Here is a 16,724-nt window from a genome sequence, read left to right as displayed (position 1 = left end):
GTAACGTGACTTTTTTTTTGTACTTTGGAACAAAATTCTGGCGTGACAGTTTTAGAATTTCTAACTTTAAGTTTACCTGTAAATAAGGACCTCCCTACTGTCCATAGTTTAACACTTTAGGCCAAACACTATACAGGCTGTCCATGAAAGAAATTCCAATGGATCATTCTTGCCGATCGTCATCGTGCACACTACAGTTGTGGTGTAGCAATGCAGTATTGTGATTGCTGGCACATTTACCTGCATTTACTCAAAAATACCATTTTCTTAATCTTGCCGAGAGACCTTGTTACCCCACACGCGCGAAGTGAAAAGTTTGGTGAAGCAATTGGTTCACTTTGTCTGTCTGTCTGCAGACGTCAATTTATGATTGAGGAACAACTTAATTTCAATTGAATGTTATATTTTGAATACTGTAGAACACAAATTGAAAGATCAATTGGAACATGAATCTGCAGTTTAGCAGTACTTTGGCTCGAAATTTGGCAAATTGTACAGGATCTCGTCCCGATTGTGCAGGTGCACTCGCGGTAAAGCAATTGCCTCAGTTTGTCTGTCTGTCTGTCTGTCTGCCAAACAAAATGGAAAACCATCATTCCAAACAGGATGGTTTGGAGGTATGCACACTCGCCTCTAAGCTGTGTAGCCTGGGTTTGAGACTCAACCCAGTTATAAACTGTCATCCTGGTGTTTCACAGGCATGGCGATTCATCAATGGGTGTGCCGTCCCTCAGATGGACGTTAAATGGGGGTCCCGTCTGCCAGCATTAGTTGGTGGGCATCAAGGATACCACAGTGTCCTTTGCGAAGAGTAGGAGAGCTATCCACAGCACAATGAACAAATTACAAATTCCTGCCCGAACCAGAACAGGGCATTGCATCAGTGGCACAGCCTCAGCCAATGATGCTACCCCGCAGGCTTGTGCTGCGTATGAACGAACGAAGAAGATTCCAAACAGGAAAATTACTGCTTTTTGCAACGTAATAAAGAACACAAAACAGGCGCGAATAACTCGTATAAGGTGGTGTACAAGACAGTGCATCATCGGTGGTAAACGTTTGAAGAATGTTTTTTTTTTTTTTTTTTTTTTTTTGCTACAACCTTTAAAATCTTTATTTTGTTTCAATTGAATTATATACTTGAACACTGTATAACACCATTCACCTGACAGGCACTTTCAAAACCCTTCCGTGTAGCAGTACTTGGACAAAATATTCAGGAATTTTACGCAATCTCGACCAATCAAATTTGCCTCTTGCTCTCTCGGCGTTGGTCCCCTCCCACATCCTTTTTTCTCAAGACTGCGTGTGGTGTTCTATGAACTTTCTCAAGAGTTTTGATATGCTTCATCGTCTCCTTATTGAGCACATTTTTCTGATGCATGACATCATTTGAATGTTATTTGTTTCAACCAACCTACTTATTGTTTTTTTTGTTTGTTTGTTTTTTTTTTGTTTTGTAGTGTCCTCGATGGAACCTACAGGCAAGAGGATGCTTTACTGAGAACGGACGCATTTCTCGGTCACCCGGGCTTGCTTAACCAGCACTCTGGCCAACCAGGATCCGATCCACGTACATCTTTCATCCCATACCCTTAAGAATGCTTATTTTAAATACAGACGCGGTCATTTTAACCGGATCACGTGGCGTTTTAGGATCTACAGTGACCATTTATTTTGATATGCTTCATCGTCTTCTTATCTCCGAGTGCATCGGTGAAAACCTAATCATTGAGATTACTGCGTGGAAACGTACAGACTGCATCGGTTCGCTACGGAACTTGTGCTGCGGATTTGGCCGAGGTGCAAAGGGTGCTCGGATGGGACCTCGGTGCCAGGAATTGATGGCATTAAAGCAGATGAAGAAAAAGAAAATTTTATACTCACCACATGATAGTTTTAGTTGTGTGCGATGTTTGTATATAGTATATAAAAAAAAAATCTCGTTGTACTCTGATTGTGTATGGGTGACTTCGGCTCGGAGAACATCAGGGAAAGAGGAGCGAGAAGGACATGGTTGAGAAAGTTTCTTTGTCGTGTGCATGTTTGCTTGTTGTGTTGCTGCCTGGCCTGGCCGGCTGTTTTGTCTGGATTTGAAATCATTTTTCGTTGTGCTTTACGGAGGCAGTTCATTGTGTGTGTGTGTGTGTCATTCCCAAAGATGCTGGCATCGCCAGCAAATGCTGTATTAAGAAGAAGCCGTATGCGAGCGAGGTAGCGGAAAGCTACGTATTTGGAGGGGAATGGGTGGACGATGAACTGGATCCCTTAAAGCCATCGGAATAAGCTTGCGACATTCTTGACCTAACCCTGGGATACGCACCGTGCTGTGAATTTCTAATTGTGAGGTCTCAAAGGATGTCGATGTGCTGATAACCTATATACCTGTTCTATCCTGGCTGTGGATTTACCTTCACTGCAAACCTGTACGATGATCGGCTCATTCCGATCAACGGCGCAGAACCGATTACCGCCAGCCCATGTCACGCACGTCTTCGCTTTCTGCTTGCAGGGAGCTTTGATAGGCCTGATTTTAGAATATTTTTGTACACAGTTTAAAATCGCCACACATTTCCCTTCGAGTCCCTTCATTAATTTTTAAACGGCGTGACGGAGCGGCAATGTGTATATCGGTGGAAAATGGAAAAACTCGCAAGTTGAATTCATATGTGCATTATGTTCGTACGTATATAACTCGCGTGTACATACTTCACTTTTTGAGACATCGATGGTTTTGACATGTAACATATAGTTTGTAAACTAACGGCCCGTACGCACCAATTTGTAGCAAATTGTTGTGTGGGTTCCATGTAATGTCCCGTTCGTTAGCGACCCGCACGGTGTAGATTTGTCTGGTGCCGAGTATTATAATGTTTAGACGAGCTTTTAATGGAAATTGAAGCACGACCATATATCTTTTTGTATCGGTAGCTGTTGGAATTTTTTAAGATTACTTTAAGCATGACAAAGAAGGGGTAATGTTGTAATTTTGTACTTTTTTGAAGCTTAGGATTACGTTTCGGTTTCCAAGTATAAATCCTGGGATGCTGTTCTCATTTTTTTTTTCCTTTTTTTTTTTGTATGCTGAACTTGTGCGTTGTACAAAGCAACAATAAACAAAAGTTAGACCGATTGCACTTTCAAGTCCTGGAATTGTGTAATTTTGAGTGGAGGTGTTACACTCTCACCTGCCACCCTCCCCTTGCCTTTGCAAGATCATTGGCAAACATTCTCCAAATGGGTGGTCAGGAATTTCATTACAATGGGACCATTTTTGAGTTCAGATAGTGAAGCGACCTTGAACCATCATCTGGGTTGTGGAACATCTTTGGCTGGGCCTCGACTTCCAACAACTATCGCCACTGGCCACTGGGCCCATGCTTGAGAAACGAGAGCATGGAAGTCGAGATTTTTGCAGGTGGAGTTGGAAACATAGTAACACTGCAACACCCAGAATAAATGAGTGCAATTAAAAGCAATTTCATTTCATGAACAAAATGGCCCGGAAGAGCAAAATACAGAGTGGACAAGACAAACAATCAAATTTAGAGACCATTGCTATGGAAGATGACATTCACCTTTGCTGCTTCTGTAAAAGGGGGAAGCTGGTGCATTAATTGAGGCTAACGAGTTGGTTCTCTACTCACGTGATGGGCTTCATCCGGGACAATCCCGTATCGAAACGCCACTCGAAACGTCGGACCTGAGCCTCACCTGCTGTGCTGCGATACCAGTCGGTGGTGCCTTCGGCCTTTAAAATGGATCTTCCCAAGTATAACTAGTTTATGAAAATTGTTCAAAGATATTTTTATTGATAATGCTAGTTAAGAAGTTCATCTTTTTTTTTTTATAGGATGATGTTCATGGAAGAGTTATAAAATTATTATACCCAAATTGGTTGTTTTATATATTTATTTATAAGCTGGTCAAGGAGTTTTTTTTATGCAAGGTTACAAGGACGCGACGGCAAATTAAAGGAAGGACTCCATCATGCAAAGTTGTTCCTTGGCACACCTGAACTCTTGTCCACCTCAAAGGCCTTCATCTGAAGCTTGATGGAGTACTGGGCTGGCACAACTGCCTCACACCTTGCTCAGCTTGATACTGTGGAAACCAAGGTCGTGAAGATCATTAGTATTTACCATGATGAAGGTGAGTCTGGGCCGATGACTTTCACAACACAGACAGTTGGCTGGTCTTTGTCTTCTACCACCTCCTTTCCGGTCTTGCACCTTCTGCTCTTTCTATGCTATGTCGTCATCGTCTTTTCCAGGGTTCTACAGGGCGCACATGTTCTGTCATTAATCTCCTGGTGAAACTCTTAAAATCCAGTCACTGTTCACCATCATTCATTCGTTCCTCTTTTCTCCGACCTGTGGAATCAACTTCCTCAGTCTCTTACATATCATTCTTCCCTCCAGGGCTTTAAATTATGTGTTCACCACCATCCCAGGTCATCCCCCATCCACAAGCATGATTTTTTTCCACCTCCATTAACCCTCCCCAAGCCCATCTTGCAGGGGTCCAGCTTTTCCTTCCACTTCTGCGATTGAGATTTTGAGGCTGTATTCATCTTGTTCACCGCTTCTCTTCTCCCCAAACTCTCATTCTTCACCACATCCCTTATCCGTCCGAGTCTCCCTCTATTTTATCCCTCAACCCTGCTCTCGGTGTGTCTTTCTGTCTCTTTCTCTTTCTCTCTCTCTCTGTCTCCCCCACCCCCGTTGTCATTGCTTTAGTTCTGTTTTGTCCTGGTCCATTCTGTGTTCTGGCTCCAACGCGAGCCTCGACTGTTTACAAAGAAAGGGACATGGCATTTGAACCATTACCTTATGGGTGGAGGAAAAAAAAATCCTCAGAACTTTGGATCTCATCTCATCCCACTGGGTGTTTAATTGATTGATTGATTGATTTAGTGGTGAGCGTTTGTGACCTTGATTGGTAAGCATGTGTGTGTGTTTTTACTTGCTTTTCAAGTCTTACTCATGAATGATGGTCCTGTGATCCCCAGGTACATATGCTGAGAAAAGAACGTCATACAGGTGATTTATTGAGAGGTTTTTTTCTTTTTCTTTTTACTTCTCCGACGTTTTTGGGTTAAATAAGTTCCCAGTCATCGTACTTTGTATTCTGCATCCTTTGGAAATGATCACAATGATCTGAATGTTAATATGTTCAAGTAAATAATTTATCTCCTGATAGTCAGGTGGTGATTGTGATTGGTTAAATAGTCGAGTCGATGTTATTTCACATTTTCCCAATCTACAATACCCATACTAACCTCTTGTATGACCCCAGGAAGGTGGTGTTCTGCATCTGTATCCAGGACTGGATTTACTTGCTTGTGGCCCAAGGCCAAACCTTATCAGTGCCCCCCCCCCCAATTTTATATATATCGTAATATTTTAATGTAAAAAAAAAAGAATTGTAACAATGTAACACATCAATAATTTTTAATCAAATTAGTTCCATATCAAAGTCAATCAAGTTCTATATCATGTACATCTTACACAGAGGAATAATGGAAAAATACAATGAAACTGAAGCATAATAAATTACAATGTATACAATGCATAATAAAAAGCATACAATGAAACCGATCAGAGAACCCACAAGTCCCCGTTGGGCCCCCAGTTACTGGTGGGCCTAGGCCAATGGCCTATGTTGCCTACTGGAAAATCCGGCCCTGTCTATATCTGTTTGTGTACATGTGCTCCCCGAGCAAGGTGGTGTTCTGTATCTGTATCTGTATCTGTATATGCACACATGTACCCCCCCCCCTCCCCAGGAATGGAGTGTTCTGTATCTGTGTACATGTCCTCCCACCCCAGGAAGGTGGTGTCTGTGTACATGTCCTCCCACCACAGGAAGGTGGTGTCTGTGTACATGTCCTCCCACCACAGGAAGGTGGTGTCTGTGTACATGTCCTCCCACCACAGGAAGGTGGTGTCTGTGTACATGTCCTCCCACCCCAGGAAGGTGGTGTTCTGTATCTGTGTCTATCTACATGTGCTCTCGCCTTCAGGAAGGTGGTGTTCTGTATCTGTGTCTATCTACATGTGCTCTCGCCTTCAGGAAGGTGGTGTTCTGTATCTGTATCTGTATATGTGCACACGTACCACCCCCCCTCCCCCCAGGAATGGAGTGTTCTGTATCTGTGTACATGTCCTCCCCACCCCAGGAAGGTGGTGTCTGTGTATGTACACGTACACCCTGCTCCACATTTTTCGTTGTTATTTACAAAAACCAATATCAAGTCCGTGTGAGCACTTTCTCCATCACCGAAAGCTTGCATAACTCCTGAGCTCACCCTGTCGAGCCATTTGTTGAGCTGGAGCTCCCCTTTCTGGCAGGAGCAGGTCCATCGAAGACCTCCAAATACGGGTCAAGGATACGGTCCGCACTCACTTTGTATTTCCAAACATTTTGTCTTATTTATGGGCGAGCGGTACGAACTCTAACCTGGCAGCGCTTTGGTCAACTTTGAGTCCACTGAGATCCGACATGGGATAGATAATAATTAATTCATATTTATAACCGTTATCAATTATGGTTAAAGAGGAACCGAGGGGTTAAAGAGGAACTAATAGGGTTAAAGAGGAACCGAGGGGTTAAAGAGGCACGGAGGGGTTAAAGAGGGATCGAGGGGTTAAAGAGGAACCGAGGGGTTAAAGAGGAACTAATAGGGTTAAAGAGGAACCGAGGGGTTAAAGAGGCACGGAGGGGTTAAAGAGGGACCGAGGGGTTAAAGAGGAACTGAGTTAAAGAGGCACTAATAGGGTTAAAGAGGAACCGATGGGTTAAAGAGGGACGGAGGGGTTAAAGAGGCACGGAGGGGTTAAAGAGGGACTGAGGGGTTAAAGAGGGACCGAGGGGTTAAAGAGGAACTAATAGGGTTAAAGAGGGATCGAGGGGTTAAAGAGGGACGGAGGGGTTAAAGAGGGATCGAGGGGTTAAAGAGGAACTAATAGGGTTAAAGAGGAACCGAGGGGTTAAAGAGGCACGGAGGGGTTAAAGAGGGACCGAGGGGTTAAAGAGGGACCGAGTTAAAGAGGCACTAATAGGGTTAAAGAGGAACCGATGGGTTAAAGAGGGACGGAGGGGTTAAAGAGGAACCGAGGAGTTAAAGAGGGACTGAGGGGTTAAAGAGGGACCGAGGAGTTAAAGAGGAACCGAGGAGTTAAAGAGTAACTGAGGAGTTAGAGGCACCGCATGGTTAAAGAGGGACCGAGGGTTAAAGAGGAAATGAGGGTTAAAGAGGAAATGAGGGGTTAAAGAAGCACTGAGGAGTTAAAGAGGAACCGAGGAGTTAGAGGAACCGAGGGGTTAAAGAGGCACCGAGGTGTTAGAGGCACCGCAGGGTTAAAAAGGCACCGATGGGGTTAAAGAGGAACCGATGGGTTAAAGAGGAACTGAGGGGTTAAAGAGGCACCGAGGTGTTAGAGGCACCGCAGGGTTAAAAAGGCACCGATGGGGTTAAAGAGGAACCGATGGGTTAAAGAGGAACTGAGGGGTTAAAGAGGAAATGAGGGGTTAAAGAAGCACTGAGGAGTTAAAGAGGAACCGAGGGGTTAAAGAGGGACCGAGGAGTTAAAGGGGGACCGAGGCTTTAAAGAGGAGCCGAGGGGTTAAAGAGGGACCGAGGAGAAAGAGGAGCTGAGGGGTTAAAGAGGGACCGAGGAGAAAGAGGAGCCAAGGGGTTAAAAAGGAGTCGAGGGGTTAAAAAGGCACCGAGGAGTTAAAGAGGGACCCATGGCAAAATGACACAAACAAGAGCAGTGCGAGGGGAGGCGGTCGGGGGGTTCACGGGGGAGGGTTGGGTAGGACACGCGAGCCGGTTTCCCCCATCGTAGTTAATATGATGAGTCTGTGAGGATGCACAAACGTCAGTGACAGCGGGACGTGATCGCGAACGAGGAGGTTGTGGTCGCGATTCGGGACGGGACGGAACGGAAAAAGAGGACAAAAGGAGCAATTTTCCGCGTCCAGGTGATATGGCGGCAGCGGATCTGCAGTGGGTACCCGAGACTTTGTACATCACGGCCATCTCCGCCCTTGTGGACGGCTACGAGACGTCTCGGAGGGATGTCCGCACGTTACCGGACAACATACAATTCGACGTGTACTACAAGGTGCGGAGGCTCGTTCCACCAAACAAGGCCCAAGGCGCTAGACTAGTAGGCCGCCGTTACCCGTCCGTTGTATCCGAGTGTGTTTGTACTTTTACATCATTCCGCTGTTCATTGTAAGTAGTTTTATACAAACGCTACGACTACCACAAGCGGCTTGGGTGTCGGAATGCGCTTCATGTGCGAACCTTGTTACCACGAGGCCATTGACGGTGTGTACTTGTGTTTACCTCTGCCTTGTTTGTGTGTTATTTCCCTTTTAAAATGTTATTTACTCGATTCACTGATTTTGAGACGTCAAGGAATGACCTACGTGTCCCTCTTCGCGGTGTCTTAAACTCATTCGAACCCGGGGGGTTAAACTCCGACGGATAGTCGGACCAACGCTGCTGCAAGCGCGAACTTAAACTGGTTTTAAAGTGCCGGAGTGGATCACGTGACTCGGAATATAATTAATTCAAGTTATTGATCCAACGGACAGAGCAGGCACACTCTGATTTTTGTCTTCAAGTGGAACTTACTTCCTCACCTTGAGTGAATTACCTGTTGGCCCGGTCGACTCCTTTAGTGTGGGAAAACCTTCTGGCTCATTTATGGGGCAAGAACAAAAAAAGGGTTCTTGGGATGTCGATGTCGTGCTATCCGTGTGCGTGGGAAACCAGAATCGCAAGTTGGCGTTTGCAGTTTTGACACGTGTGTCCGTGATGTACCTACCCATCCATACACAAACCTTCCTTCCTTTTTTATTTTTTTTTTGCATCGCAAACCTTCCTGGCAATTCCTTGAAACCACCGTCATTGATTTCACTGAAATCTGTAAATCCGTTCTCAAGTTGTAACACGACGGACAGACAGACAGACAGACACGGCTTCTTTTGCAAACCCACAAAAAGAATATATATATATATATATATATATATATATATATATATATATATATATATATATATATATATATATATATATATATATATAATCAGTTGATCATCCGGATGTTTAAAAATTAGGAGGCCTTTTTTATTTGCTGTTTTTGAGGTTAAAAATAAAAAAAAATTCCCACCAGATTTTTCGATTCCAAATCCACTGACGTTTTAATTCAAGGAGCCTTCATGTTTAATGCACCGAAACACTTAACTAGAAGGGCACTCGGTGGAGCGCATACCTCCGCCCCAAAATTCCTGATCCACGAGAACATATCGGGCACATGACATTTTTGAGATATCGAGCTATACATCATTTTTGGCCCCATCTCTCAATGGTGAAGAATCACTTTTTAAAAATTCTCGGAGTCGGATGTTTGTAACCGAGCCGCAGCACTGAGGGCACATGAGAGGAATTGTTGAGGTCACGTGCCTCCTCCCCTCCGTGAAGCACCGTGTCGTATCGGTCCGCCACCCTTCATCCCTCATGGATGGAGAATACAGTGCGGAGGGAAAGAGGGGAATTCTGGCTTTTTTTTGTTGTTGTTAAGCGAAAATGAATAAAAATTAACTTTCGCTCTTTAAAAATCGTGCAAATGTTTTATCAAACATCAGCTGTTTGTATCCGTTTCTCACTTGTTTTGCAAGTGGAGTGATCTGCTTTGTGATGCTTTAAAAGGGCGGTGTATGTGTATATAATCAGAAATACTGTTTAATAGGGCGATGTATTATTGTTACGTTTTATGAAAAAAATGCTGGATAAAAATGTATTGAATGTAACACACAAGGAAATTAAACGCAGGTGGAGGCCATTCAGCCCATCATGCCTGCACCACATCAACACCGCACTAATTTATCAACAGATCAAAATTAGAAAATGCAAGATATATATTTTTTTAAGTGGTGTTTTTTGTGGGTTTTTTGTAATTTTTTTGTTTTCCCGGGAGGAGGCATGGGTTTGGGTGAAAAACACGCATCATCCAGACAACACCCCTTGACGAGACCCCCAGCAACACTCCGTACACAATCACCCATCAGTGCTCAAGCTCCCTATAAGTCTTATCAACATCCCCATACCCCTCTATCTCCATAACTTCCAGGTGCCTATCTAATTCTAATTTAAACTTGTCTCCTGTTTCTGCTGCCACTGCCTTTCCAGGGAACTACTCTCTGAGTAAAAGTCCCCTACCTTACTACTGTCTTAACTCTCCAACTCTTTACTCTCAGGCCCCTGGTCCTATCACTCTACTCTGTTGAATAATTCATCTGTACTTATTTTATCTCTACCTTTCATTATCTTAAACATCTCTATGATATCTCTTCATAACCGCCTCCTTTCTTGTGTGCTCGTCAGCATGGTACCATGTACACACAGACACACACAGACACACACAGACACACACAGACACACACAGACACACACAGACACACACAGACACACACAGACACACACAGACACACACAGACACACACAGACACACACAGACACACACAGACACACACACAGACACACACACACACACAGCTTTCTTTGTGTTGTTTTTTTCAGATAACGTCCAAACATGTCGACCAAACATTCAGGGATTTGATCGTCCACGTTTAGCTTACAGACGTTGTCATTCACTGTGAACTATTCTGAAATTCTCTTACAATTGTTTTGTACATGTGAGTTATTGAATGACCATCATAGTGTGTATTCAAAGGCACTTGGCGTGACTGCCTTACATCAATATAAACATTGTTACTGTCCTGATTGCATAACATAATAAGATCTCTATCACACTACCCTGCCCATATTTGTTGTTTTTTCATCGCTTTTTTAAAATTGAGATCACCATCACTGCACAAACAACAGCTTGTGTACAAGTCAGTATTCTCTGATGTAAAAAGATATCGGTTATTCGGCAACGTTTGCTTTTGAGAATCCTGTTCTCATTTTGGAGACTTTCAATTTCGTAATGTCTCGAGGTTTATGTACATGTAATGTTGTGTGTTACTACAACTTGGGATGGTCGGGCCAGTCGAGCGCCCGGCGGGTGGGTCGGGCCAGTCGAGGGCCCGGCGAGTGGGCCAGGCCAGTCGAGGGCCAGTCGAGGGCCCGTCGAGTGGGCCGGGCCAGTCGAGGGCCCGGCGAGTGGGCCGGGCCAGTCGAGGGCCCGGCGAGTGGGTCGGGACAGTCGAGCGCCCGGCGAGTGGGTAGGGCCAGTCGAGTGGTCGGGACACTCAAACTTTATCTAAAATAATTTGAGGGATGGTAGTTTGCTGGCTGTCATTTTTCTCATCGAACCATCACAAGTATCAGCTTCATGCATTTGTTTTTGTCCCATAAAATAGCAATACAATAGTGGGTTTGTAAATTAATTATGGTTCATTCTTATCTGATCTCTCATTTGGAGGAATGCTGCCCAATCTGTCATCTAATGGCACGACTGCTTTGAGTCTTAAAGAGGCAAAGTAGTCTTCCCATACAAGCTCCCAAGTTCAACCCATACAAGGTCCCAAGCTTAACTTGACCCATTTAATTGCAAGGTCCACCAGTGACTCAACCCACACAGAAAATCTGGCTGGGGCACTTGTGCAAAAACCTCAGACCTAGTCTGTGAGATGTTTGGTGTCCAATTGGCAGACGGAACATCTGGTTTCATAATTCCCTCCAAAGGAAGGAAAATGCTGCGTTCTGTGCATTTTTCGGGAGTTATCTATGTATGTTCTATTTAGAGGATACTCCGATTACCTTATTTGTGCCAGCATTCAGAAATGTACTTCACTATGTTGACTCCTCGATGTTCCTCCCCGATCCAAGCATCAAATGTCAAGTTGCAGAAGGGAAAATGTGATGTAAACATCATTCGATGGCCTTAACGAGTCGACACATTACGTAGCCAAAATTGGGCAATCCATGCTTGTTTTCCTGCTTGGGTTTGTTGGTTCTCTATCTTCTGCTGCAGTTGCCAGTTCAATCTCGGTACTTGCCAAGGGATAATGAGGAAAGGCTTGAGAAGAGTTTAAATATCCGACTCCAATATAGATTTCAAGGATCATTGGAAAGCTCAAATACTTATTTGGATCAGAGAATTTTCAAGTGACATGATCTTTGGAATGGTCCATTCAAAGGGAATCCATTTTAAAGTAATACAGGTGCAACTTGAGATTGGAAAGGTGGTTTTGTGATTTGGGATTGATGAAAGCGTAGGACTCTATCACATGTATGGCTGTAGCATTTGACATGCGATAACCAAGAGAATCTTCCTGGAATGATTGGAATGATTGCCTTCATCTGATGGATTGATCCAGTTCTGTTGGAGAAGAAGGGAAAGCGATTGTTATGCTTTGTGAAGATTCATTTTGAATTGTCAGCTTATTTGGAATTTACATTCCAGATAAGGTCTTGTCATCTCGCACTGTCCGTCTGTCCGTCTCCTTTTTCGACTTCTCCAGCGAAACCGCTGGGCCGACCGGCTGAAGGGAATTGCATTGCTCGTTCCGATCACATGACTTTAAGGAGGTCAAAATGGCCGACTTAAATATCTTCAAAAATCTTCTCCAGACGCACCAGTCAGAATGCTACCAAATTTGGGTAACAACATTAGGCCAGGGCCCAGATCAGCTCCAGGTCCAGTGGTCCTATTTTTCTTTGTCTTATGATGCCTGGGTAGTTTGGGGTTAGCTCGTATTTAAGCTACCGGTCTTTTTCGAAGCATCCCAGGTTAATAGGAACTGATTAAAAGTTATATTTGGTGAAATTCCGGCGTAATGGAATGCACCGTACTTGGAAGGTGATGATAAACCGGTTGTCCCATTTGCAATGTGGGTGCTGAAGATGCATTTTAATTTCCACCACGTGATTATTTAACCAATTGATGGTCCTTGCGTCTAATCCACCTGGGATGTTTAGTTCTGCAGTGTCAAAAAACACCAGGAAGGTGATCAATGAGGATAAATAAGACTAGTTTTGATGAGGCATTTTAAGTATCACAACAAGAGCGAATTCGACGGCGCGCCATCACAAATCCCCACATTTCCCATCTCAAGCAAAGTTGAAAGATGGCAAGAAGTTTCACCAGGAGTGATATCCAATATCAAATTTTGAGTTTACAAAAAGTTCTGTTTTGACCCCTGTGACCCTTAAGTCCTCAACCCCTGAGTCATGAACCCAGGTTCAAATCCCCAAACAATCATGACACATTTAATGCATCTCCCAATGCCAATTGCACATACAAAGTTTCATTACAACGGTATTTAAAATGTGCCTGTAATTGCATGTTTTGGTATTTGACCTTTTGACCCCACCCCAAGGCCCCAGTGGGGTGGGGCCAACAATGACACTGCTCTCACATTTCCTGCCATGTGATGATCAAAGCAACCAAGTTTGGTGAATTTCTACCTGACCGTTGAGAAGATAGCGTGACAGATAGAAGGACCTTTAAAAAAAAAAAACTTCTATTTAACATTCAAATTTTATTTTATTCTTTTCACAGAAATTCTTGATTGTGTAACTCCAAGAACAAGACTTAGAATTTAACAATACTGACATTATTTGGGGTATATAGATTGCAGTAGATCTGAGAATGAATGACCTGGATGAAAGTAGATCTGTGTGTGGACTCGACACACAAACCGATTACAATAGGCTGTCCTGTCCCTTCGTTAACGAGCAAAGTTAATAAATAAAGGTAAGTACAGTACCAAACCCCTTTCTCTCATCGCTATCAACATGTCCACTCACCAGTGTAACAATTGATGATAGTAAAGAGAGTTTCAAGTGATGATAAGATTGAATGCAAACAATAACCCCAGTGACCTCATGAGACATCCAGGCAAGTGGTTTCCATGGCAAAAATAAATTACATTCCCACGAGGCCACCGAACCAATTATCAAGGCAGGCCAGGAAAACCTCGATGAGCTTGGGTTTACAACACAACACACAGCCCAGATGGTGACGGAGCATTTCGCAATTACCCACAATAGCATGATTGTGAAACGTACCGTCAGTATATAATATATACTGACGGTACGTTTCACAAGTGTGTGTGTGTGTGTGTATTTGCATGTATATATTTGCATATATATATATATATATATATATATATATATATATATATATATATATATATATATATATATATATATATATATATATATATATATATATATATATATATGTATATATATATATATATATGTATATGTATATATATATATATATGTATATATATATATATATATATATATATATATATATATATATGTATATCTTTTTTGGCTGCTCCCGTTAGGGGTCGCCACAGCGGATCATCCGTATGATCCGCATAGTGATTTGGCACATGTTTTTTTTACGCCGGATGCCCTTCCTGACGCAACCCTGGTCGCCTCTTACGACACATACAATTATATATGTATATATATATATATATATATATATATATATATATATATATATATATATATATATATATATATGTATGTATTACGAATTCACGCCCGCCGGCGTGCGATCGGCCGCATAGCTCCAATCACAACCGCGTCACCCACCGGACGGACAATTCAGTCGTGACCCTCCTGGAACTACCGCCAGGAACCAGTCACGGGTGGGGCTTTAACCTCACCACAGCCCAGTCCGTACTCCACCCGCGCGAAATAGGGTGAATCACCGAATGTCGATTATACCTAAGTACCCGTGCGGGTAACCTACCAAGGGGCTGCAACGCGCCGCAGGTCGGCCTGGGACACGAACCGCTTAAGCAGTCCGTTCCTTACTACAATGATAACCGAGCGGTGTTATCGCCGACCTCGACGGATCCAATTCTCTTGACCAGGCTTTCAAAACCCACTACTCATTCAACGATGCAAGATGGCTTTTCAACAGGGAAATAGGACACGACAAATGGGGTACATTGCACACAAGGACATTTATTCAATATACAGCACAACACAAGCAAGGGCAGTCATGCAATATACAAGTAACAAATAGAATGCAAAAGCAATACGACCGACTATAATTATTATTTACAAGCACAGTCACTTATACAGTCGTTACTTAACAGGACACGGCGCCACAGCATGCATACAAAAACAAAAGGGAAGACCTCCCCATAGGCAGGGAGGTAGACGGGGTCCGGGGACCTTTATAACGTAGGCCTTGGCTGACCGAATGGGCCCACGAGACCGTGCAGGTTACCTGCCCCCCCTTAGTGGTTGTCGAGTCGTGACGTCCCGCTCCCCCGACAGCTGGCGTGGACGCGCAGGTCCACACCACACAGCCGGCAGAGCTGCGCCTTCCGTCCGCGTCCACGATGCAAGGGCCCTCCACCAGACCCCGACCACACGAACAGCTGAACCACAGGAAGCATGAGCACCGGACCACCAAAGGCAGGCGAGTGTACCATGAGCCGAAAGAAGCAGCAGGGCATGGACCACCGGGAGACAGGGGAAGAAAGTCATGAACCACAGGGAGATCTCTCAGAGAGCCGAGCCTCACGTACGGTCCGCCCTTTATAGCGTGGGGCTCCGCCCTTCATAGGGCGGGGCTCTGCCCTTCGCTCCACCCCATTTTCGGCTCCACCTCCCTTCGAGGCGTTTCGAGAAGCCTCCCGAAAAGGGGCGTGCCCTCTCGCCCCCTCGCCATGCGGGGGACGGGGGAAGTCGGTTTTGGCTCAGGTCCAAGGAATTATTCCCCCAAAAAGAGGCCCCCACCTTTTCTCAGCTTTGACCCCCAGCTCGGATCGTACTTCCCCCACACCAAGCGCGGGGAAATAGGCGGGAAAATCAGGCGGGAGAAGCCGTGCACCATCGGAGATCCTTCTTGCTTCCCTCCTCGCGTTCTCGGACGGTTTCCGACGCGGAAAGGGGGTTGTAGCGTGGTCCGTGGAGGATGGCGTTCACAAGCGGGCGTAGTGGGGAAGATGGTGGTGGTTGATGTAATGGTGATTGTAGCGTAGTTGTTGGTGCCGATTGTTGGCGTGGAGGTTTGTTGCAATGGTGGTTCAAAATAACGATAGATAAAGAAAAACACTATCTCAAAGGGTCACAGCCCGGTGGACACGAATAATGCCCATTAAACAACAGTGGGGAAATCTAAACACAGACTTACCGGGATAACTGATCAAAGGAACCTATATGGTGTTCTGCGAATTTCCACAGCCGTAACACTATGTATATGTGTGTGTATATATATATATATATATATATATATATATATATATATATATATATATATATATATATATATATATATATATATATATATGTGTGTGTGTGTATGTACAGTCATCCCCCGTTTATCGCGGGGTTACGTTCCAAACCCCCCCCCCCCACGAGAAGTGAAAATCGGCGATGATTGGACGCCTCCCCCCAAAATGCCTTTTTTTATAAACGTGGTGCATAAACACGATTCGGTTTGATTTATATCGAGTAATTATTAACGCTGGGCAGTGTATAAACACGATTGGATTTGATTTATATCCAGTGAATATAAACCTTCCTCTGGTGCTTCGGTTCCTTGCCAGAAGCCTTAGAAGGTGCAGGGCATTTGGGCGGCATCGTCGGGCTTGGAGAAAAAATGTAGAAAATATTCGAAGTTCACAAGCGAAACTTTGTCTCGTGCGTTGTGTGACTGGTCGAGCGCCACGCATTATAATTTATTGCTTAAATAATTTATATTTTACATATTATTACC

General features: G+C 44.1%; 2 protein-coding genes across 6 annotated transcripts in view; both read left to right on the top strand.

Annotated features, from left to right (window-relative positions):
* The window catches only part of LOC147025751 (POZ (BTB) and AT hook-containing zinc finger 1-like), a 36,294-nt gene extending 33,161 nt beyond the window's left edge, over positions 1-3,133 (top strand). For both annotated transcript variants that reach the window (XM_085880474.1, XM_085880475.1), the window contains exon 8: positions 1,464-3,133. The gene's annotated coding sequence lies outside the window, so the exon portion shown is untranslated. The remainder of the gene's footprint in view (positions 1-1,463) is intronic.
* A 4,674-nt stretch (positions 3,134-7,807) lies between these two features.
* The window catches only part of APPBP2 (amyloid beta precursor protein binding protein 2), a 51,295-nt gene continuing 42,378 nt past the window's right edge, over positions 7,808-16,724 (top strand). For 2 of the 4 annotated variants that reach the window (XM_085880458.1, XM_085880459.1), the window contains exon 1: positions 7,808-8,177. In XM_085880458.1, coding sequence (XP_085736584.1) covers positions 7,995-8,177 — 183 coding nt within the window. In that variant the 5' untranslated portion in view covers positions 7,808-7,994. The remainder of the gene's footprint in view (positions 8,178-16,724) is intronic. The other 2 variants (XM_085880461.1, XM_085880460.1) reach the window with 2 other exon arrangements.

This window comes from Eptatretus burgeri, chromosome 5, assembly GCF_056783735.1.
Source record: "Eptatretus burgeri isolate ZD-2024b chromosome 5, Ebu_testis_v1, whole genome shotgun sequence".
In the NCBI taxonomy this organism is placed as follows: Eukaryota; Metazoa; Chordata; class Myxini; order Myxiniformes; family Myxinidae; genus Eptatretus; species Eptatretus burgeri.
This window is presented reverse-complemented; position numbering and strand designations above follow the sequence as displayed.